Source organism: Amblyomma mixtum, chromosome 1, assembly GCF_055824585.1.
Source record: "Amblyomma mixtum isolate Tamu chromosome 1, ASM5582458v1, whole genome shotgun sequence".
Lineage (NCBI taxonomy): Eukaryota > Metazoa > Arthropoda > Arachnida > Ixodida > Ixodidae > Amblyomma > Amblyomma mixtum.
Genome location: NC_143012.1, coordinates 295,884,819 through 295,908,005, shown reverse-complemented (window position 1 = coordinate 295,908,005; position 23,187 = coordinate 295,884,819). Strand labels below are relative to the sequence as shown.

The window sequence follows — 23,187 nt, the reverse complement described above, 5'->3', positions numbered from 1 at the left end:
CGGCATGTGCTCCGTCAAGGTCGTTGGAGCTTAGCGAAGAGAGAGTGCGGCATGGAGCAACACCCTCGAGACGCGCGGCGACGGTTCTAAGCCACGCTTCTTGGGGAAAGAGAGAGAGAGAGAAAACGGTCGCTCGTGGGCACATCGTGGGTCTGGGGAAAAGAGAGCGCTCAGAAAAAAAAAAAAAAAAAAAAACGAAGCCCAGAGCGCCTATCTTTTTCCCTGATCTTTCTTTTCCCTCTGTCGTTCCTTCGCAGTCACGTTGACTGCCGCTCGCATAGGCTTCGCTCTTATCGCTCCATCTGCGCCTCGCGTGTTTTTTTTTTTTTTTTGTGTGTGCCTGTGTTTCAACGCACGACGTGAAGCAGGCCCCAGTAGCCAACTGTTTTGGCAAGGCAGGCCTTGAAGTGGCCGGAGATGAATGCCCAGAAGATTTAGATGACGATGAGTGCTTGGACGACGCGTTTCGCGACTTGCCCAATTTTCTCGGCGCCGTTCCGTCCGAAGTGACTGTTGAGGACTTTAACGCTGACAGCGAACTTCAAGCGGTAGCTGGCGTTCAAGACGCCGACTCCAGCGACGACGAGGGCAACTGTGTTGTCGAAGAAACGCGTCCGTGCGCAGCCACTGAACTGCCGTCAGCGTTAGCCTGATTCGGCGCTGTTGCGGCGAAATGGAAGGCACTGTGCTCTCGCACCTGGACAGTCTCGAGAAGATCGAGGCCAGTGTTTTGAACTTCGTTTCCCAGGGAAAAAAGCAGCCCAAAATTAGTGATTTTTTTTCCGCGAAATAAAGCGCTTTCACATTGCGTGCCCATACTATGTGATTCGCGGCTGTTCCAAACGGTAAGCCACAATTTGTTATGATCGGGAGTGCAGTTTTAGCCTATATCTGTATATCGAATTTTCGCTATATCGAACTATTTTCCGATCCCCTTCGAATTCGATATATCCGGGTTCGACTGTACACGGCGCAGCAGCTGTTGCCAAAGCATATCGGAAGTTCAGCCTGGTCCTGACTACAACCAGGGACTAATAAAACGATGCGAAACTAAAAAAAAAGCGCTCGAAGAAAAGGACGCAGATAAAACGGAAATCAAGTCCGCTTTAGCACGTGTTCAGGGGGAGTCACTGTAAAGGCCGAACCGCAAGGGAGAGTTTCTTCGGCGCCGCGTCAGAGTCTCTTCTACCGGCGTTATCGTTCGGCGCCGCAAGAAAAGGCGACCAAACACATGAAGGCGTACGAACTGGCGTCTCCATCTGGGCGTTAGGTGTGTGTTTTGATTGTTGTTGACTCGCGCATGAGATGCTTTGTCCTCCTCGCGCATACAAAAGTGGTTGCGCTACAAAGCAAACTTCTTAAGACTGTAAATACCTGCAAATACAAGCAAATACACACCCATTCTATAAATGTAAATGGCTATAAATATAATGAGTTATATATAGTATTAATGTAAATTGTTATAAATATATGTGAATAAATGCACGTAAACGTCCCCTTCTTTTGTACTGTTCGTGCAGCGAAGTTCCTCAGCTCCACATAAACGAGCTTAAAATCTCCCACTCCTCACAAAAAACTGAAAGAAACAGCCCTACTGGGCATAATTAACTAGTGCCATTTTACTGTTGCTGCGAGGACACATCGTCAGCATTGCGGACCATACCATTTATCTGCACAAAACACTTTTCGTTGACAATTATGCCACGAAACGAACGAACCTTAAAACTTATAACACTCTACTTGTCTGGCAAGGAAGAGCAATAAGAAGTGGCGCAAACACCTCAAACAGTGCCTCACGTATGCCAGCTGCCATCCTCAAGTGATTAGCGGAGCGAACGGCACCACCACCTCTACAAACGATGAGCAAAGCTGCCGCTCCAGCCGATTGTCGTTGGAAAAAGCGCCGCGCCGCGGTTGAAGCGAGAGCTACACAAGAAGGGGTAGGAAGCAAGAATCTGACAGACGCCAGGAGTAGGATTAGGACAGCGCTATCACCACCACGCGCCCATAGGCAAGCATGACGCAAGCAGTACTACCATCTGGCTAGCGCCGCAGCGCGGCAAGTAACTGAAATGAGGTGTACCGACGGCTCCCACTGCGAAGCGGGCGATGTGGATGGCATTGTAAAAATAGAGGAGGCGCTGGCTTGATCGTAGAGGCCAAGCACGCGCACAAGAGCTTCCAAAAACCGTCCATGGATGGCGCGCGAGGCCGCAGCCATCATCATCATCGTCAATTTTTTTTTTTCCCCGCGTCTTCCCGCTATCTACATCGGCATCAGTATCGCCAGCTCCAGCATTTTATGGCGTGTTAGCGCGTTCTCCGTTGTTGTGGCTTTCGCGTGCTGCCGCCGAGTAATGTAGTTTTAGCATGATGGGCAACCACGTTATCAGCTACACAGCTGGGAGTTAGCTCTCGAACGCGGCAAGCGTGCGGCGGACAGGGAGTTCAACGTGGCCGAGAAGTGCTTCCGATGATCGTGCTATCAAAAGGGTGCATTGAGAAACACAAGCTGCAAAAAGCGCGCTTTCCGAGGTGAGTCGTGCGAGTTTCCCGAACTGTAAGAAGAGCTGCTCTGCTATCTGATGGAAATGCGGAGCAACGGCTACGCGTTGACAGCGGACATGCTGCGCGGCTTCTTTGGGATGAGCGTGCACCAGGGCACAGCACCAGCTCAGAGTCGAAATAAGTGACGATTGAACGTAGAATAAATGCGGCTCATTCCCTGATTGGTGTGTTTTTGCTTAAAAATTTTTTTTTTTTCGTACGTCGTGTGTATGGGCCGCACCCCAAAAATTGGCCCCCGAATCTCGAAAAAAAAGTGCGGCCCTTACACGCGTTTATACGGTATACTGCTTCTATGCAAGAAAGCGCATCCCCACAGAATAGCTTCTGCGCACCTTCGGGCAAAGCTGTGGGGAAGCAGTCTCGTGGTAGTGCGCTTTATGCGGCAGACGCTTTCTTGCCAGTGTGGAAAGACAGAACACCATCACGCCCACACTGACACAGAGATTTGACATGGTCAGATCTCGTCACCATGCTTACGTCACATGCCGCATGTTGCCTTTCACAGACTAAAAGGTGCATATGCACAAAGTGCACCGGCTTGCTGACTTAGGACTTAAGAACTCCAGGACTGCATTTTTAGATGATGTGGCATAGTAACACGCGCTATCATGGTGCAAGGATGGCCGGATATCCAAGCTACGCGCATTGCTCTTGGTGTATAGAAAGGCACGTAGTGTGCCTGCTCATGGAGTTCGTAATTGCTGTGCTGCAAAAAAGAGCGAGATAAGAGAGAGATGCACTGCTAGGCTGTTGTTCACCTTCGAAGCGCCTCCGAGCAGGATGCGAAAGTCAGAAAAAAACACGCACACACACACACGCACGCGCGCACACACACACACACACGCGCGCGCGCGCGCGCACAAATAGCAGTTGCTGAAGGATGCAGTGAGCCAGAGTGAAAAAAAAAGAAAGCAAGACTAGTGATGTTTTGAAGTAGATTAATGTGAGGTTGTTTCATGCTCATGATGTCATTAATCCACATGTGTTCCCTGACCCACTCTGCTCTCCTCCTGTCTCTTAACATTACACATATCATTTTCCACTTCATAGCCGGCAGACACAATTATTAAAATGCTTCCAGTAGGTAGGGGTGTGCGAATATTCCAAATTTAGAATACCAATAAAAATATGTTTGACATTCAATTAATATTCAATTCAAGAAATTAATATTATAGAATTTCCAAATATTGGCCAGTGATAGAATACCACGCAGACCTTCATACAATCGATCGCAACAAAACCACAATATCTGGGCAACTTATCTGAAGATCAAGTTTAAAATGCCACGAAAACAGTACAAAGGCATCCTCTTCACTTTTTTTTCTCTGTTGTTTATCATGTGAACTGAGCGTATTCAGACGCTGCTATAGGACCTCATGCAAAATTCCGCAAGTAGGCTTTCCCACATACGATACACGATGAGAACAAGATGGGCGACCACCTGCTTCGAACAGGGGTTTGTTTGTTCATTTGAGCCTTTCATACTGTGTTACAAATTTAAAGCCCATGTCTATGGCTTTCGCCCCGCCACCTTCCTAACTCTCCTAGCGTGAGCTCTGCCACCTCATTTTGGTCAAACATGATATGCGGGAAAGCTCAGTTGCGAAATTTTGCACGAGGCTCCCGAAGGGGCAAACAATTGTGAAAAAATCTCACCTATTGCATAGCACATTGTAATCCATGCACTTCTGACAAGTGTGTAACGGCGGGCGTGATGACGACTGCAGGGTCTCTGTTGCTAGGCTAAAAATAGCCTGGCCGCGTAGTTTCGGTTTCTGAGCTTTTCCACTAGCCTGCGGTGATGGCAGCCATCAGCCCATGCTTTCACTGATTGTGGGGACTAATTACTCTGAAGTGAGCTTCAAGCCTTCTTTATATGTGACTGGCGCATCACTGGTCATTTCTTATTCTTTTTTAAAAGCGGTCTAGCAATTCCGTGATGCCTATGTGCGCTCCTCTTGCTTACGTCTGCATTGTTCTTCCAACATGCCGACACTGGACGCTCATCCAACAGCTTTTTGGTGTTCGTGCAATGGAGCCTCCTCATGAGGCTTCGCTGTATTTTCACATTTTTTGGCAATTTTTTTTTTTCCAGGGGCGCAACATTTTTATAATCGACCTTCGCATAATTTGGATAATTTTTTTCGGTCCTTTGAACTTTGAATTAATCAGGTTTTACTAGCAGTCATGTTATTTTTAGTTGTCAGTAATGTGTCATTTTATGGATTTCATTTTGCATGACCATATCATACTTTTTCTATATCGTGCTCAATTGGTCTAGTTTCACTTATTTCAGTTGCAAAGACCGTATACTATTTTGGAAAAACAAAAAGTAAAGGCAATGGCACTTGCCTGTTTCCTTTTCTGAAAAATTTTTTTATTCTGGACAGATATTAGATTCGATATTCAAAGCCATTTCTTCTTTACATTCATATTCAATTCATATTCAAAAATTTCAATATTCGCACGCCCCTACCAGAAGGTCAGCCCTATAAATGACGTCAAATGAGTGCACTGTGTTAACAAGTAAGCAGTCTTCAATTGACTGCTGAAATGCAAGAAAAGCCAAAAATAGGTCACAACAGGTCACGCCCTTTGTCAGACAATAACTGAGCATGAGCTGCATATCTTGGCAGGCCTAATTACTCTCCACATCTCCATTCAAAGGCCAAACACACATCCAAACAATGTAGCCTAACACCTAAGATCCTACAAATGTCACATCAGCAAGACCAATAAGGTATTGCTCATTGCATCCTTTGCTGGCTGTGTGTTTTGCTACTTGGGAAGCATGCAAGATTTTCTGGCCATTGTCACTTGAACTAAGTCAAAATTCCTCTCCTCCTTAAAAAAAAAAAAAGTAAATTCAATGCTGTTAGTCTCCTTTAGTGCTGTCACACAACCTGTGTGCTACAAGTGCGTGTGGGTCAGCCATGGAAAAACAAGTCACTGAGGCAGAGCAAGTGTTGCACCGACTGTGAGATCTGCATGAACTATAAAACAAAAAAAAAATTCGCTGTGGCTTAGCTTGGTTAAGCCCGGTAATTGCGAAAGCAATATCCGTACCTACGCCACGGCACAGCTGGTAGTGTAGCTAGTGGTGGTGCTTGTGGTTAGACTTGTGGTGATGCATCGGTTATACAATCCAATCCAATGCAATCCAATCCATTCCAATGCAAATTCAATTAAATCCAATGTAATCTACTCTAATCTAATGTAATCTAATCCAATCCAATCCAATCTAATCCAATCTAATGCAGTCAAGGTCAAATGAAGGTCAATGGTGGTCACCGCCGCGGCACGGCAAAGGCGTGAAAGTGCAAGTAGTATTGCTTTCGCAATAAAAAAACCTTTCCCATCTCATGCACAATATAGAGAGCTAGAACCTTGGTGCCGGCCAGCCATCATGTGCTTTTTACAGAGACCGTGCATGTTACTGACCACTGGTGGGGTGGATAGCAAAAGGCCCCTGGTCCTGGTCAGGTCCCAGGCTGTAGGTGACGGCCAGGCCAGGCTGGCTACTGGCTGAAGCTCGCACCTGAAGCACCATCGAGCCCGTGGAGGCCCCTTCCGGCAGCTGTGCCACGTAGCTCGCGTTGGAGAACTCCAGATGTGGGCCCGCCACAGGTCCCACCCACACCTCCAGCACACCTGCACAAAGCCAGCCACCGCCATCAACCACACCACTGTTTTGACATTTTTAACTCTACATTCTTGAGCCCTCATGCCTTCCTGTTTGTATAAAAAAATGTGCGGCCGAGAGAACAGGAGAAGTGTGGTAGCACTGATGCACTCAAACATGGTCCTATTTAACACTGTGAAGAGGAGGAGAAGGTAATGGGTAGGGGATAAAGGTGTGGTAACCATCATGCAAAACTGTCTGCCTGTCTGTCTTCCTTTGAACGCACTAAGTGCTACAAGGAAGCGCATGCGCTCCTGCAGTAGTCTCATTTAGCAAGTGCAGACAAGAGTGAAAACTGTTTTCACAATGAGGCCATACTTGAAGTGCACAGTAACTTCATTTGCTACACAGCACAACACAAACAGGTTGGAATAAAACATGCTCACAGAATAAAAGCAAGGCATGAATGCAATAATGAGCTACAATGATGGTGTGGAATAGAATTAATTTTAATTATACGAATGTCATATGCCCCTACACAACAGTGCCTCAACAGACTCTACAGTAACCTCTGACCAAACCAGCATTTAGTTGGCATGCAACTGCAAAAGGCTTCTGAGTCAATAAAGGCGGTTTAGGGCAGCTGTTTTGGAATTAGCACTTGCCGTTTGTGGGGGGGAACTCTACAGACATAGAAAATGGGACAAGATAAGCATTTATTCCAATGCCTCCTTCATGCCTGAAGGAAGCATACGCAGCAATTGCAGACAACAGCACAAGTAATTCATGCCCCACACAACCAGGGGCTTTTGATTAAGATAATACTTTCAAAGGTTTATAGTAGGTACAGTATTTATACCACTATACACTACAAAGAGTCCAAGAAAAATTAATCTTGCAATAAGATGGCACAACTGCACTATGAGTAGCACCCACCGCTGGCCATGCGGGAGGGTCGGCCACGGTCGCGAGCCACCAGGTCGAGGCGCAGCAGCCGACCACTGTCGGCCACCAGGCTGGCAGCCACAGTCACCAGGCCTGTGTCAGCATCAAGGTGCAGCTTGCCTCCACTTGGTGTACTGCAGATCCAGGAATACAACATCCTTCAAGCTCCACACTCAACTTGGTGGATGACTGGCATTCTAACAAAGACACATCTGTGGCAATACAAAAAGAATGTTCTCCGCTACTGTCTACATTAAACAGAGTATCTTCTAGGATAAGCACTACCTTGCTTTTGTACTGTCTCAGTCCCTTGTATTCCCTTACTCCCTCACTACCTTATTACTGTGCACCATTACTTCTTAGTCATTCCTTACTGTTATGAGTGCTTGCATGCATGTCCCGATGTGCGTGCATCAACGCACATGATTGCTATGATGATGGCAAGGTCACCTGATGGTTAGTACATGCCTGATCGATCTAAGAAGGGTGCTATGACTGATTATGTTGCTACCTGCTGACTGCAGGATTTAAAAGAGACACTAAAGACAACTCCATTGAATTGCTGCTTTCAGTAAACTTTGAGACTCTGGCTCTCTCTGGCTATGCAGGCGCTTGTCCGGCAGCAAAAGATAGATTTATCACCGAGAAAATTGGATTTAAAAATCTTCCCACCAGTCGATTCAAACTCATGGCGTCCTTACTGCCACTGTATTAAAGTGGATGGTGGTGTAGCACAGCCTCTGGGTTCTGAACAGAAAAATTGGTGTAGTAGCATGCATTTTACTTGTGAAATCAGCCAGTGATGCCGACACCTGTATTTCATTTTTTTCGTCTAACACTCTGCTGGAACTCCTGAGTGATTATCTTCACTGCAACCTTCCATCATAACGAAGCGAGCAAGTTTTACAAACATTTGCAGGAAGACAGCGAGTCCATCGCACAGTTTGTTGCAGAACTTCAAAGCCCGGTGGAGAGCTGCATCTTTGGAAGCTTTATTGACCAAGCTCTGTACGACCGTCTCATTTTCAGCCATCATAGGGAAGATATCCAACACACCCCTTCATGCAAGACAGAAAGCTGTTTCAGAAGGCCACCAAAGGGTGCAAATAGCGACAAAAGATGCAGCACTGATGCATACCAGTGGGTCCATGGCATCATACCAGCACAAAGTTTGTGTAGAAAAGAAGTCTCCAGTGCTTTGCAGCTGCTTTTGCTGTGGATCGCCACATAACCACAATGATGCATGTCCTCACATTGAAGACACATGTTTTCAGTGCATCCGAAAGGGACACATTCAATATGTATGCTGTGTGCACTCTCATAATTCAACGAAGGAAAGGCCACAAAGACGAATGAAGATGCTGGCATCTGTCCACAATGAAGCATCGTTACGAGTGCAAGCAGTCAGTGCTGTGAACCTGCAACCAATCGCCATGTCCTTGAACATTGGAAATAGGAGCTGTTTCCCAGAAGACAACTACGGCCTACTTCACTGACTCCGCACACTTATAAAGGAGCCCTGGTGAAGCCTAAGGGTCTGGTCACGGTAACTATGGAGCACAACAATCACAGTAAGAAGCTCCCACTTTATGTTGAAAACAAGGGTCCAGCATTATAAGGCAGACAGTGGGTAAGTCGGCTATTGTTTTGTCTATTCTCCCCTTAAGTCGGCCAGACTGGAAGAACATACTGTTTAAACAACCTGGCATGACCTCAAGACATGTCCAGGAACTGGAAACAGAAAGTGAATGCTTTGCTGGAAAGTCACAGCAATCTTTTCATCAACGAACCTGGCACCGCCTTCAAAGAATGAGCTGAACTGATCCTTTGTGAAGGAACCCAAGCCAAGGTTCTGAAGGCTAGAGGTGTTCCGTTCATGCTACAAAGAGCAGTGGAAACAGAGCTAAACAAAATAAAAAAGATGTGCATCATTACACCTCTGGCTACTAGCGCGTATGCTACACCCACTGAACCTATTGTGAAAAGGAATGGAAGCATCTGCCTTTGCCGCGACTACAAAACTACCATCAACCCTTGTCTGAAGGTGGATCAGTACCCCTTACTCCGTAATGATGACATGTTGGCTACCTTAGCTGGAGGTTAAATGCAAAAATACCCATGTGCTGTGAGATGTCACTGCATGGTAAAGAACCCCAGGTGGTCAACATAAGTCCAGCGTTCTCCACTACAGCATCTCTCACAGCCCATCTGCAGCTTTGGGACGCTAAACGCCACAAATCATACCAATGAAAGCTTTGCAGGTTTTTTTAAAGAGCACATTGTGGTCCTCAAGTTAGAGTAACGGTGGCAATAAGTAATATAGCAAAATGTAGATGACAAAAATCTCATGGAGTCGCGGAAAATATTTGTATCATCAGAAATTTGTATCAAATAAAATGAACAAAATCCGAACACCTGAAATCCAGCACAATGTATACAGTGCACTTCGGCCAGGGAATTTTACATACTGATATCAACCGTGATCGCACCACTGAAATTCTACTGTTGGCTGTATTTTCACTTGAACATGGTAGGCTGTAAGGAGAAGTTGCCTGATGGTAACACAACCTTCCCCAATTTACCCTTTGACCACACGGCCCAGCCTGACCAGGTTGACACTTGCATGCTTGAACAGAAAGCATGCAACAAGCTGAGGCCCAATTATGTGCACTAATTTTTATACAAACATACATTTGGCAAGCCTGGAAAATCGTGAACGAAAGCTGCCGCCATGAGCAAAAATATGCATCCTTTGCACAGCAAAAAACTGCAACAGCACTGCAGGATTTTGTGGACTAATCAAAATTCTGCAGCTAATAACACCCCCAGCTGTTTGCAGATGCAGGCACACTCTGTCCATGTACAACTGCTAAGCATGCACTCATGTCAAAATGCCAGTACGCAATGCTCACGTGTAAAATACATCTGCGTTGGGGCCGTCATCTCCGTCATGGGCCTGTACCAAGGCGACCTGAGAGCCAAGGGGTGCATGGGGGCTAACGTGGGCCACGTAGGGGAACTCCAGGAAACGGGGGCAGTTGTCATTGACATCCACCACCGTCACTTGCACTCGAGCATGGGCCCAGTGTGCCTGGTAGCGGCCACTGTCTGAAGCCCGCACTTCGAAGGCATAGCTGGCCCGCTTCTCACGATCAAACAGCCTGCAACACAATCAGCATCACTGCAGTGGCAGAACAGAAGATGCATCCTCTGCTTGTATTTGTCTTTCGATGGTACCATCTGAATTAAATTGTCATTTGCTTTTATAAATGAAAATGACTAAAACCTAACATGACCACTCAAATAAGGAGATCGCATTGCTGTTAAATGCAGGTGCCACAACAGAATAGGAAGCAGGAGGAGTCTGAAGTTGTCCTGTGTCTTCTTTCTTTATCTGCGTAAAGTTTGTGCCCACAAAGCATTATGACCAGATACATAACCGGTGCGGATGAAGCAGCAGGGTCATTACAGCGCATTGGGTTTGGTGTTCGTTACACTGCAGCTTTTTAATGCCATACATTTGCAAGTACACTAGACACGACAGCGATACTTAATGAAATTTTGAATGCATAGCTGTGTGAAATGTCGCCAACACAAGCCAGTATGAAAGAGTTATCAACTGCCATCTTGTCATTCGGTAGTACCCGTGCTACGCGAGTATGTTCGAATGGAATTTGAGGTTTGGAATGGCATACAGACTCGACGGACTACCGTAGTGCTACTCGACAATTTCTAAATGCATTCAAAAGTTTCAGCATTCACTCACCATATTGCAATAGCGCTGCTGCAACCAAGTTTCACTTTTGTCTGTTCCCTCGATTTCAGTGTGTACAAGACGCAACGATGATGTTGGTGGTCACTAGAGTCACACTAGACTGATAACGCGACCCTTCCTATCCAAGGCAGATCAGCAGCTGAGCGAAACCTTCATGCTGATGACGTGACAGCATGAATATATCTGCCCTTGCCTCGCCCTTATCCGTATTAGAAATAAGCGGAAAAAGTGGATACATCACACAAATGCAAACTTCAACGCTCACCAGTGATAAATGCCTCCCAAGTTTATAAATTTTAATCGACAATGAATTTCCTGTGACGAGTGGTCCTAGCGCATCCGCAGGTATCGTGTGTGCAATTTTGGCGATTGTGGTGAGCGAATCAGAAGTTTTAGCAAATGCAAACGTCCACCGAGTGCAGTTTTAACAACAGTGACCTGAAATTGACTACTGCTTACATAGCAGGAAGCGTATACAATGAACAGGAAGCGCCGTAGTGACCCAGACTATCAAGCAATGCTTTAGGTGGCCAGCAGCAGTCATTGCCATCACTTGTGAACAACAAAGTAGGCCATTTCAGTTAATGCAAATGGTCATTGAACATACTTCTAGATAAAGTGATTTAAAATCTAGTATTGGTCACAACATAGAACGCAGGGACAGTTATTGAAAAGCGCAGGTCATAAGCTATGTCAGCAAATGGCAGGTGGGTGATAACACTGGCACTTCCTACACAGTTTTTGCACTGCATAAACAAGCAAGAGTAAAATCGGTACAAAAGAGAAGAGATTATATAACACAATTAAAGTGCAATTCTGAGTCAAATGCAATCCAATATTGCTGCTTGCAAACGGAACATGGGAAACGTAGAAGTTCACAATTTTTAAAGCTGGTTTATAGTGAAAAAGTGATTTTTTTTAAGTTCACGGATCTTTCAGACCGTTTGACTATTAGAATTGTAGCTAACCATGATGGCTGCACCTGATGCCTCAAGGAAGATGACTGAGAAAGACGAAGCTCTGCCACGCTGCATGAGATTGCTTCAGTTGGACTGGCTGTCTTTTGCGTTGCCTGCCATTCTGCCCGCCGTTTTGCGTCACCCACCGTGAACTCCATCCCCTGTTTTATTTGTGCACAAACCCCCTTTCACTTGGTCAACTGTTTTCAGTCATCAAGGGATGGGAGTAAAGGGGTCAACATATATTTGGAGTCGACTTATATGCGGCAATACAAGTACCCTGTCCTACCTATGCAAGGATTTACCTTTCACACCTTTTGGTAAAAAAAATTGGAAGGGACATTTAAGCTCCGCCTTAAGGATATGACATGATAGAGTTAATGAGTTAATGCCCGTATATGCGGAATTGGTCATTCTCAACTTTACAGTCATATGTTCCTGGGAGTCCTCATCTCACTCCTTGCAAAAAGGTGCAGCGGTTAAGGGATGCGTCACCGCCCTGTGATGGCAGGTGCTGCCACCTGTGGGTCTTGTGCGACCCAAGTTGCTCCTCCCGAGCAACCGCTCACAATAAATCATCAATTTAACTGCCACCTGCCAGACCCCACAAGGCCACGTACAGCCGGCCAAATCTTTAGCTGGCGTGCATAACGGCCACATTTTCCGTGATCCTGTAGTTTATGACAGAGAAAACTTGCGAAAATATAAAATTTAAGCACAGGCTCACTAAGCCCGTGCTTAATATTGAGCTTTCCGCAAGTTTGCTTCATCCCAAAGCACAGGAGCACAGAAAAAGCGGCCGTCGCGCACGCCAGCTAAAGATTTGGCTGGCTGTACTTAGCTAGACCACCTAGGTTGCTTCTCCAGAGGTAGCTGCCTGAGCCAACCTACGTCTTCCTATTTGCCATTCACAATGCAGACACCGGATTTTCTACGTAAAGAAACTAAGCTGCCTGACATGTAGCAAACATGTGTGAGTTGTACGCACCCTGTGGTGGTGAGGACGCCAGTGTCGCTGTCTATCCGAAACAGGGCTGCTGTCTCATTCGCCAGCGAATATGAGACGCGGCCACCGGGTCCCAAATCAGGGTCGTGAGCCCGCACAGCCAGCACAGTTGTGTTGGGGGCAGCATCCTCAGCCACGCTGGCACTGTACACCGCTTGCTCAAATCGCGGTGCCTCGTCATTCTCGTCCAGCACAGTCACCAGCAGCGTGCAGCTGCCAGTCCGTGCAGGGCTACCCTGGTCGGTGGCATGAACACTCAGCCGGTACTCGGACACCGACTCCCTGTCCAATGGTGCGCTTGTCAACCGGCCCGTGCGGGGCTCCAGCCGGAACTTGTCTCCCACGTTGCCCTCTGAAAAAAAAAAAAAAAAGGTGAGGAAGAGAACACCTTCAGTAAATTCCACCTAGTGTCTTATGCTGCTACCAGGAGTGGCCAGAGGATGAGCTCACAGCTGTCAGGCACACAGGAAGAATTGTTACAATGACAGTCTGAAAATAATTCCACTCATTAAACTTGGCCAAAGAAATTGTGTACCTTCGCATCAGATACATTTGTGAACTCATTTCTCTGAAATGAAAGGTGCACGCGATTTGGCAACGCATTCATATAAACCCACACACGAAAGTGAACATACCACAGTGAGAGGTGCACCATGCCTGTCGCTCAGAGGACTCAAGACAGAGAGACAGAAATGATGATAGTAAAGATTAGGAGAGAGACGGAACAGTCAGCGTGCACCCAAGTTGAGAGCACCCATTGGTGTTGGCTTTCACAATTGCTTAGAAGTTGTTACAGCAGCTGACCGATTTAAGAGCTAAGAATGTAAAATATGGATTCATAGTATTGGTGCATTGCTGACATAGGTGTTTTCCCATCAGCAATACAAGTATAAAAATGCAAAACAAAACTGAATTGAACTGAAATTGAAGTGTTAGTCACATGATCTGTGAAAAGTGAGTAAATATGTGAAATTCATTATTCTCATTATAATAGCAATGAGATTTCCCTGCAGTATAGTAGATTAAGCCAGTGTGAACAAGAAGAATGGCATACGTTGCAAATGCTTACTGGCTGGCTATATTCTCATAACATAATTGGCTTGCCTGAGCAAGAAACGTGACCATCTGTTCAATAACTTAGGTATAACCAAATCATTTTGTTGGGACTATTTCTTATTTCAAGTGCCAAGGGCATCGTGTCTGGTAGGAGTGCATTTTTCTGACAATTTTGTTCCCACTGACATGCTGCTGCATATCTACACATGCATTCAAGCCTCATTAATTAATTCAAAATCACTGGGACCCCAAAAAATATTACACTTTAGTGGGTTTCCGAATTACCTAAGCACAACAAAAAATAGGACCCAAACAACAAAATTTTGTTGCGGGAAGATGCTACCTTTAAATGGACAAATTTTGCAATTACTGAAAGTAATCAGAGATACTGGTGAACTAACTCCCTAGCCACGGCACACCACCGAAAAATGGCACAAGTCAACTCATTGACAGCTTGCAACAAGAATGGTCACATCGTGGGGATGGGAGGTGCTTCGATGTTAGTGCCTCCGCTAAACGCTGCCTTGACGAAGTGCCAGCAGCACAGCATTTAAACTGGTATCCCCTACTGCACTGAAGTGAAGCCCATCTTCTGCTCTGCAGGCAAGCGCTTCGGTGGTGCGCGAGCCATATCATGGACTGGTTTTTGTGCTGGGAGTACTGGGTATGAGACGCTTTTCAGATCAAGCATTGGCAGCACCGAAGGGTTGTTGCTTCACCGGATTTGGGAATTCCTGCATAGCACCTCACACCTTAGATTGAACCAGGCTGGTACAGGCAATCAGTTCGAATTACCCGGTGAAATTGACACTTAAAATTACACAATCGCAGAAATTCTTCGCATTAGCTGGGATTTCAGATTCACCAAGTTCTAATTATCGAAGCTTTACTGCACATGCTGCAAACAATGAGGGCAGCGTGTAAACTCAGCAGCTGTGCTTTCACACCTTTCCATGATGGCAGGTGGTGGATAGTAAAGATGGTGACTGCACCTGCAATGGAGTAGAGCAGACGGGCGTTGAGGCCCTCATCACGGTCCCAAGCAACCAGGGTGTGCACGTCAGGTGGTCCATTCTCAGGTACAGCCAAGCCTCGGCACGAGTCATCAAATTCAGGGCTTTGGTCGTTGACATCCAGCAGTCGCACCAGCACCAGGCAACTGTCCGCCTGGTTGTGCCCGTCACTTACAAACACCACAAATTCGTGCTGAGCCTGGGCCTCTCGGTCGAGCGGTGCCAGTGTGCGCACTACACCCGTAGTTACGTCGACACCAAAGTGGCCACCCCCAGCTGGCAGGCTGTATGACAGGTTGCCACCTCCTGCACATAACAAACAGCTCACTTTGTCACCCTTGGAAAACTCGGTTACGAGCACTGGGCAAAAGATGCATACCAATGCACAGGTTAATACAGTCAAAACCTGCCACAAAAATTCACAGGATCCGCGGAAAGTTTCACCGAAGCAGAAACTTTGTTGTCGGGAAATTAGACCAGAACAATGACACACTGAAGAGGATAGTTAATGAACAATGCTTAATTTTAAAAAATCTGTCAGCTCTGGTCTTTTGCTGTGCCGAGATTGGTTCCATGGCACGATTTTCGCGGTACTATCGTGGAAATCTCAAAGACCAGGTGCATGGCGACCATGCGCACGTGCGCTCACATCATCGTGCATTAAATAGGGGTCACCTGCACCTCAATATCAATGCTTTCGATAACAAGGCAGAAATGCGGTTGCTCCAATTCTTCGAGGACATTTTGCGACACACGTTATGAGTCCATCACCAACATTTCGTCCTGTTGACACTCCGCCTAGAACAGTCGTCTTGCCCCCCATATACGCACCAGTGCCTGTACTAGGTGTACCACAAGGTGCACCAGAAAAGAAGAATATTTATAACACTTGCCTTTGGCTCAAAAGCAAGACTAAGATGTACCCAAGCCGGCAGTGTGCTTCCTGCAGTGATGTGCTGCCTGTCGGCATGCCAGGCAACAGCAGACTGTTACACACCACTTGCTGGCTTTCTCAGTGTCACTAGGGCTCACATGCTGTGCGGTGAAGCTGCCACAAAACCCGTTTAAAACTAGCTACCGCTTATCATGAAAGGCCTAACACTGCTACCTGCCCCACCTGCTACCACTGAAACAAAAACATCACACTGAAATGAACAAACTGATTTCTACCACCATCATCATGCCGCAATTGGCCATGAGCTTTTGCATTTGAGAGCGGATGAAAGTTAATGAAGACAGCGATATCCAAAGCACAACACGATAGGCTGGCAGTACTATAACATGCATGGCGAAAGGGTGTACCAATGGTCCAGCAGTCTAAAACAGCAGCCAGTGAAGCTGAACTGTTCGCGCCACTGCAGGTTCGGATCCCGCTCAAGGCCATAAATATGCCAAGTTTTTTTTTCTGCTTTCTCAAAGACCAGCCACCACTGGGCTTTTGTTCAAATAAACGGTCTAATGCTTATGCATTAAAATCATTTGTTGTGGAGGGTAGAAATTTCTTTGTAGCAGTACTCACTGCAGAAGGGTTGGACTCGCATTTTCACAAGAATCTGCGTTTGGCAGCATGCTTTATGAGTAACGGATTTCGGTCCAGTGGTTTGCTTTAACATAGTCTTATATGAATGTGCGTGTTGTATGATGATTATTAATGTAATAGCATATCAATATTTCTGAAAGGATACTTTCGGACAACATTTCTAGAAAAAAGTAAATAAATAAAACAACACTCAATCTGTATTCAAACAAATATGCTAGTCAGCACAACAACTTGAAGGAGGACCATAAATTAAGTGCAGAATACTTAATACAGTACATTCACTGATGCTACAGTCCCTTCTTTTTATGCCTCGACACACCTGCCTTCTCTCAGAGCTGTTGCAAAATGTCACAGCAGTACAGAGCAACAAAACATGTACATACCTGATGCGCGAACAGTGAGCACAGCGGTGCCCACAGAAGCGTCCTCCGACACGTTAGCTGCATAGTGCGACTGCTCAAAGCGAGGTGGCCGACGTGGTGCCTCGCTGAGACGCACACGCAGCTCCTGATGTGTGCTGCGACGCGGTGTCCCATTGTCACTGGCCGTAACATTGAGGGTAAGCCGCTCAGGCAACTCTGCCAGAGATCGTGCCACTGTCAGCAGCCCTGCACGAGTTCATGCCACACCGTAAGTCACAAGCAGAATACAGTCAAAACTCGATTTAACGAAACCCGATTTAACGAAGGTATCCTAATTCCCCCTGAGACGCCCATAGGGTTCAATGCTTTGACTAACCCGAAATAACGAAACCGATTCCGTGATCTGCCCCGATTTAACAAACCTTTTTTCGAGAAATAAAGGTGAAAAAGTGTTAATTTTTGGTCTATTTTGTAGACAGCACCCCAAAATTTATTGATTGCGAGTCAGCGGTAACAGCGCGGAGCATCTTCGGCCCGCTGCTTTTTTCAAACTGCGCGGCGCAAAACGAGTTTTAATTTTGAGTCGAGCTCACGAGATGGCGCCAGCAGTAAAAAAGTTTCGTGCCAAATTTCATAAATGGCGCTGTTGCAGTTCGCATGTTTTTTTTTTGTGTGTGTTTGTGTGTTGTGCTCTGTGTTCACTCTTGTGCAGATATTTCCCCGTGCCTTTGAACGCACGTCTTTGTCAAGCTCAGCTTGTTAGGCCTCCATCAGTCTAGCCTTCCTATCGTGAACGCGGACGTGGTGTGTGCGAGTAAGTGCGCCGCTAACCCTCCTGACTAGCAGATGGAGCCCTGCAAGAAAAGAAAAAGGCTTACCCTGGTCGAGAAAGCGGACATAATTCGTGCTGTGACAAGTGCACAGAAGAAATGTGAAGTGGCTGCAGCACATGGCATTCCAGCGAGTACTCTCTCCACAATATTGAAAGGGAAAGATGACATCCTCCGTGCCACTTCGTCGGGGAATCTCTCGCGCAAAAAAACGCTGAAGACTACACCTCAAAGCAAAATGGAAGAGGCCCTCTTCGCCTGGTTTATGGATTTGTGGGCGAAGAATATTCCCGTGAGTGGAGACCTGCTCCAACAAAAAGCTCGCTCTTTCGCGTGCTTGCTGGGCGACAACGAGTTCAAGGCAAGTCCCAGCTGGCTGTCGCGCTTCAAAGAACGACACGGCATCGTCGGGAAAGTGCTCAGCAGTGAAGCGAGCAGCGTAAGCATGGCTGTAGTCGGCGACTGGCAGTCTGAAAACGTGCCCGACATTCTGGGAAAATATGCCCCCAGCGACGTCTACAGCGCCGACGAGAGTGGTCTATTCTACCAAATGCTGCCTAAAAAAACACTCGCCCTGAAGGGGCAGGCGTGCCACGGCGGCAAACACAGCAAACAAAGGCTGACTCTTTTGCTGTGCGTCAACATGGACGGCGCCGACAAACGAGACTCGCTTGTCATCGGAAAGAGTGCGAGGCCGCGCTGTTTTAAAGGCACCAAAAAGCTTCCTGTGAACTACGTTGCCAATTCAAAAGCTTGGATGTCGGGTGCCATTTTCGCTACATGGCTGAAGGAATTTGACAGCGACATGTGTCGCCAGAAAAGGAAAGTGTGCCTGTTGCTGGATAACTGCACGGCCCACTACGTTGCAGAGGTCGAGCTGACCAGCGTGGAGCTCCGCTACTTCCCCCCAAACGCAACGTCCGTGGTTCAGCCCTTGGATCAAGGGATAATTAATAGCGTGAAGTATGCATACAAGCGTCGAGTCGTCGACAGAGTTCTCCTCAACCTGGAGCTGAAGCGCGAGACGAAAATAGATATTTTTATGGCGGTTGAGATGGTGGCGGCGGCTTGGAGAGCATTGAGGCCATCGATAATTGTCAACTGCTTCAGGACTGCCGGTTTCGGTACACTAGGCCCTGAAACTGCCGAAGCTGGTCCGGACTGCGCGAGCACCGTGCACGAGGATGAAGATGCCTGGGAACACCTTCGCTCAGTGGATGAAGTGCCCACAGGCATAAGTTTCTGAGACTACGTGAACGCCGACGCAAACGCAGTCACAACGGAAGTTTTGACTGATGCCGATGTGTTGCGGCTTGTAGGAAGCGTGGAGGGAGTGACGGCTGAAGACGCTGCCGACGACCCTGCAGGTGCCGAAGCTCCCGTGCCGACACCAGGTCAGGTGATGGATGCTCTCGATCTGCTGTTACATTTTGCCGGCGCACACGAGGGGACGGTAGACGCATTGGACGCACTTCAGACCTACGAGAAATCGGTGCGGCCATTGCTCACAAAGCGCACGCAGGCAAAGATCACCGACTTCTTTGGCGGAAAATAAATTTGTAGTCCCCTCGGGCCTTTCTTGTTGAGTAAGAATTTTTGTTGTTTCTTTTCATACGAGCTAGCGGTGCCGGTCGTTTCCGCGGTCCGCAGTTTCATTTTGGGAGCATTTACGCTTCACAAATATGATGCTGCGGTAGCTTTCTGGATGCCATCATACCATATAATCGAATGTACCGAATTATGTGCCCAAGAAATGCCTCATTCAATTTAACGAAGTTCTCAATTTGACGAAATAATTCACGGCACCCCTCAACTTCGTTAAATCGAGTTTTAACTGCAGTACAAAAACCCACAAACGTGTATATCATGGCTGTTGGGGCATGGATGTTTGTGGCTCACTGGTCGTGATATACCAAGACTAAGGCCCTTATGTTTCCCGGGATTCCACGATAAATTCCAAATTTTAGCATTTTTTGCAGAATTGTGTGCTGGTAGCCACACTACCTTTTTGATAACACTGTGAAACCTCGTTATATAGTAAGCGGGTAAAAATCACAAATAGTTCAATAAAGCCGAACTTCGTAATATAAAATTTCGTCAGGAACGCAGACAGTAGCGGTGCAGTTTAGTCATTGAGGGGACAAAAATTCAGGCGATCATTTCTAGAGAAACAAAGAGAAATTTTCCCAGGTTTTAACAGCATTTCAAAGGTGCTCATGGCTATTCTGAAGGCCGCTAAAAACCGAGCGACAGTTAAGTTGGAGGCGAAAAGCACAGACACCTGTGTGCTGTGTGATGTCAGTGCATACTAAAGATTCCCAGGTGGTCGAAATCATTCTAGAGCCCTCCACTACGTCACCTCTTTCTCTCTTTCTACTTTCACACCTACCTTCCTCCCTTCCCTTGCGGTTTGGGTGTCCACTGAGATGTGAAACAATTACTGCGCCATTTCCTTTCCTCACAAACAACACCGCAAGCACAGGTTAAGGACCAGCTACAGTGGCTTCCCCGCATCTCAGCAGTGTCGCGTAGAAAGCAGTATGACAGAGCGAAAGCGATCGTCATTTTCACCACCCCCATGATATCCAACATGAACGCAGGATTGTTACTAATGGTATAGTGTTTTGGCGAGTGCAATAGGGCTCCATTGCGTAACCACAGGCAGCACAGACCCAAGTGGAACAGCTGCTAAGTCAGTTGAGCCTTGTTTTCAATCTACATGCCCCCCGATCACAGTAACAGCAGTATGTATTTCACAAGTAACCGTTTTGACAGTGCTGCAAAAGTTGGGCAATGCCACAGCCCAACTCACTCTAACAGAATACACTCATTAGCAGCCTGTAAATCTTATGCCATGAATCACATGGACATTGCTTGGTTTAGTTTGGTTTATTGGGGTTTAACGTCCCAAAGCAACTCAGGCTATGAGGAATGCCCTAGTGAAGGGTTCCAGAAATTTCGACCACCTGGGGTTCTTTAACATGCACTGACGGGCCTCTAGAATTTTGCCTCCATCGAAATTCAGCAGCCGAGCGCCGTAGCCACTGAGCCACAGCGGCGGGGCACATGGGCATTGCACCAGACAATGTGCATTGTAGGAATATTCAGTCAGCTGGCGACCAAAATCTTGCAGTTGTGGCGGATGGCGATATGTGTGACAATGGGCTGAACAGTAGCTTTCTGACATAAATGCCCAGCACACTCGGCATGTACGACACAGTCACAGACTGTGGGACCTCCTCCTGTACATAATTTTTGGTAACACTTTGATACAATGAAATAAACTTGAGAGGCTCACCTGTGTCATGGTTGAGGGAGAAATAGCCCGCCTCATTGCCGCTTGCCATGTGGTAAGAGACGTGGCCATTTTCCCCAGCATCCAGATCAACGGCTATGAGTTGCAGCAGGATGGCACCCAAGGGTGCATCAGGAGCAACACTGGCCTCTGCAGCCGAAGCAAACGTTGGGCTGTGGTCGTTGACATCTTCTACCGTGACAAAGCAGGTGACTCGGGCCACCAGGGGGCTTCCAGTGGCCGGCTGGTCCTGTGCTGACACTACGAGCACGAAGGAGGCCTGGGCTTCCCGGTCCAAGGGTGCATGCACCACCAACTGCCCTGAGGACGGCTCCACCTCAAAGGCACCCACAGACGGCCACTCCTCTTCCAGCCGGTACACCAGCTGCATGTGCAGAAACACTTGCTGAATTGTCTTGTGAACCACAGCGCGTAAAAAGCCATTGTTTGCTTTCTACAGCTATGCCTAAAGGATATAGGCTGCGCGCGCACACACACACACACACACACGCACGCACGCGCGCACACACACACACACACACACACACACACACACACACACAGAGAGAGAGAGACATGCACACAAAAATGAGAAGGTTTTTTGAAAAGGTACAAGTGCCACTTAAAAATGGTACTTTACTATTAAGATGGCAAGCCAATACTGCAAGCTGCATGTATTTCACATACTTTTCATGAGAACCACTAGCGTTTGAGCTGAGGCACAACTTTAAAGCGGCACTGCAGCATTTTTTTTTTTTGCTGCTAATTCATCATCATCATCAGCCTGACTACGCCCATTGCAGGGCAAAGGCCTCTCCCATGTCTCTCCAATTAACCCTGTCCTTTACCAGCTGCAGCCACCGTATCCCCGCAAACTTCTTAATCTCATCCGCCCACCTAACTTTCTGGCATAGCAGGGGGCGCCAGAAAGTTAGGTGGGCGGATGAGTTCAAAACATTCCTCGCGCATTTTACAGACCAGTGCAAAAAAAAATTAGAAATCGGAGCACACGAACAAAAGTTGCTCAACTTACAAAATTCAAAATAAAAATATAAGATTAAATTACATTTCATTAGCCCGTTTCACTTGCCCAGAGCAGAGACTAGATGCTACCATTTAGAATCGCATCCTGTACACATACAGTGGAAGCTTGCATGCCAATGTTGCCTTGCGAGGGCAGTTAAGCAATGTATTTTGACGCCATCATCATTCCGTGTATACACGTCACAGACGATGTAGGTGTGACTAAAATTCACAGGGACACCTAATTATATTGTGTTGGCAATGCGATAGCACAGGTGGAAGTGATGCCCTTTCCTCCAGCCAAATAGCGAATTTTATGACCAACGACACCATTTTTTTTTTCCAGATGAGGCTTTTAATGCTATCACATTAAAAGGGCAGGACCACAGCAGGGCTCCCCAGTGAGGGCTGGTAATCCCTTCGGTGTTCTGGTTGGAAAGCTTACCCCTGTCTGCACCGTTACCACTCCCCACTTTCTGCCCTTTCTCCCTCTCTTTCTGCATTGCTGCCCTTGCTTATTGCAACCATCTTTGCCTGGAGCCATGCAAGCACACGTCTGATGAAGTAGGCACTTGGCTGTTTCAGTTTGTAACATTTAATCTAGCTCCTCAGTAGGGTTGTACGAATATATGAATGTTACGCACTTTGAAGTGAATAATGCGCTATTCAATTCATGGTTTGAATATTCGAACACCATGAATATTTTTTAAGTATTTCGAAGTACAAGAATTCGAGAAAATAGGCTGCTGAATGAAGCAATCGATGGTCTTATAAGCGTTCTGACATTTGCGTGAGATCGCACCGCTCTGGACGTCGGCACGCGTTGTGCACACGCGTGGCGGCAGTGCCTACAAACTCAGCCTTCGGCAGCTGCAAAGTACGGCATTCTGTTGACGAGCGCACGTGATGGGGCAAAGCCAAGATGCAAAAGCGAACATGCCGCAGTGAGAACTGTGCTTCACCCTTTGCATAGAAGGCTTGAAAGGCGAAGATAACAAAAAAGATAAGAATGCAGAACCACCGACATGACCGAGGTGAGCACTCCGTTGGCATTGGTTTTGATAGTTGTGGTGTTGCTGGAAACCAACTTCGAAGCAGGCAATACCTTACTGTTTACACCCTTTGACGGTTTAAATTAGACAAAAGATGAAATTCCAGTAATTGTAGGTACCACAATGAGAAAAGCTGGCACC

General features: G+C 46.9%; 1 protein-coding gene across 1 annotated transcript in view; it reads right to left on the bottom strand.

Annotated features, from left to right (window-relative positions):
• ds (dachsous cadherin-related 1) overlaps window positions 1–23,187 on the bottom strand; it is a 69,464-nt gene that overhangs the window by 16,383 nt on the left and 29,894 nt on the right. The window contains exons 13-19 of the mRNA XM_089566515.1: window positions 20,975–21,356; window positions 16,868–17,092; window positions 14,924–15,250; window positions 12,858–13,227; window positions 10,048–10,296; window positions 7,127–7,269; window positions 6,010–6,219 (exon numbers count right to left, since the gene is read on the bottom strand). Of these exons, the coding sequence (XP_089422641.1) occupies window positions 6,010–6,219; window positions 7,127–7,269; window positions 10,048–10,296; window positions 12,858–13,227; window positions 14,924–15,250; window positions 16,868–17,092; window positions 20,975–21,356 (1,906 nt within the window). The remainder of the gene's footprint in view (window positions 1–6,009; window positions 6,220–7,126; window positions 7,270–10,047; window positions 10,297–12,857; window positions 13,228–14,923; window positions 15,251–16,867; window positions 17,093–20,974; window positions 21,357–23,187) is intronic.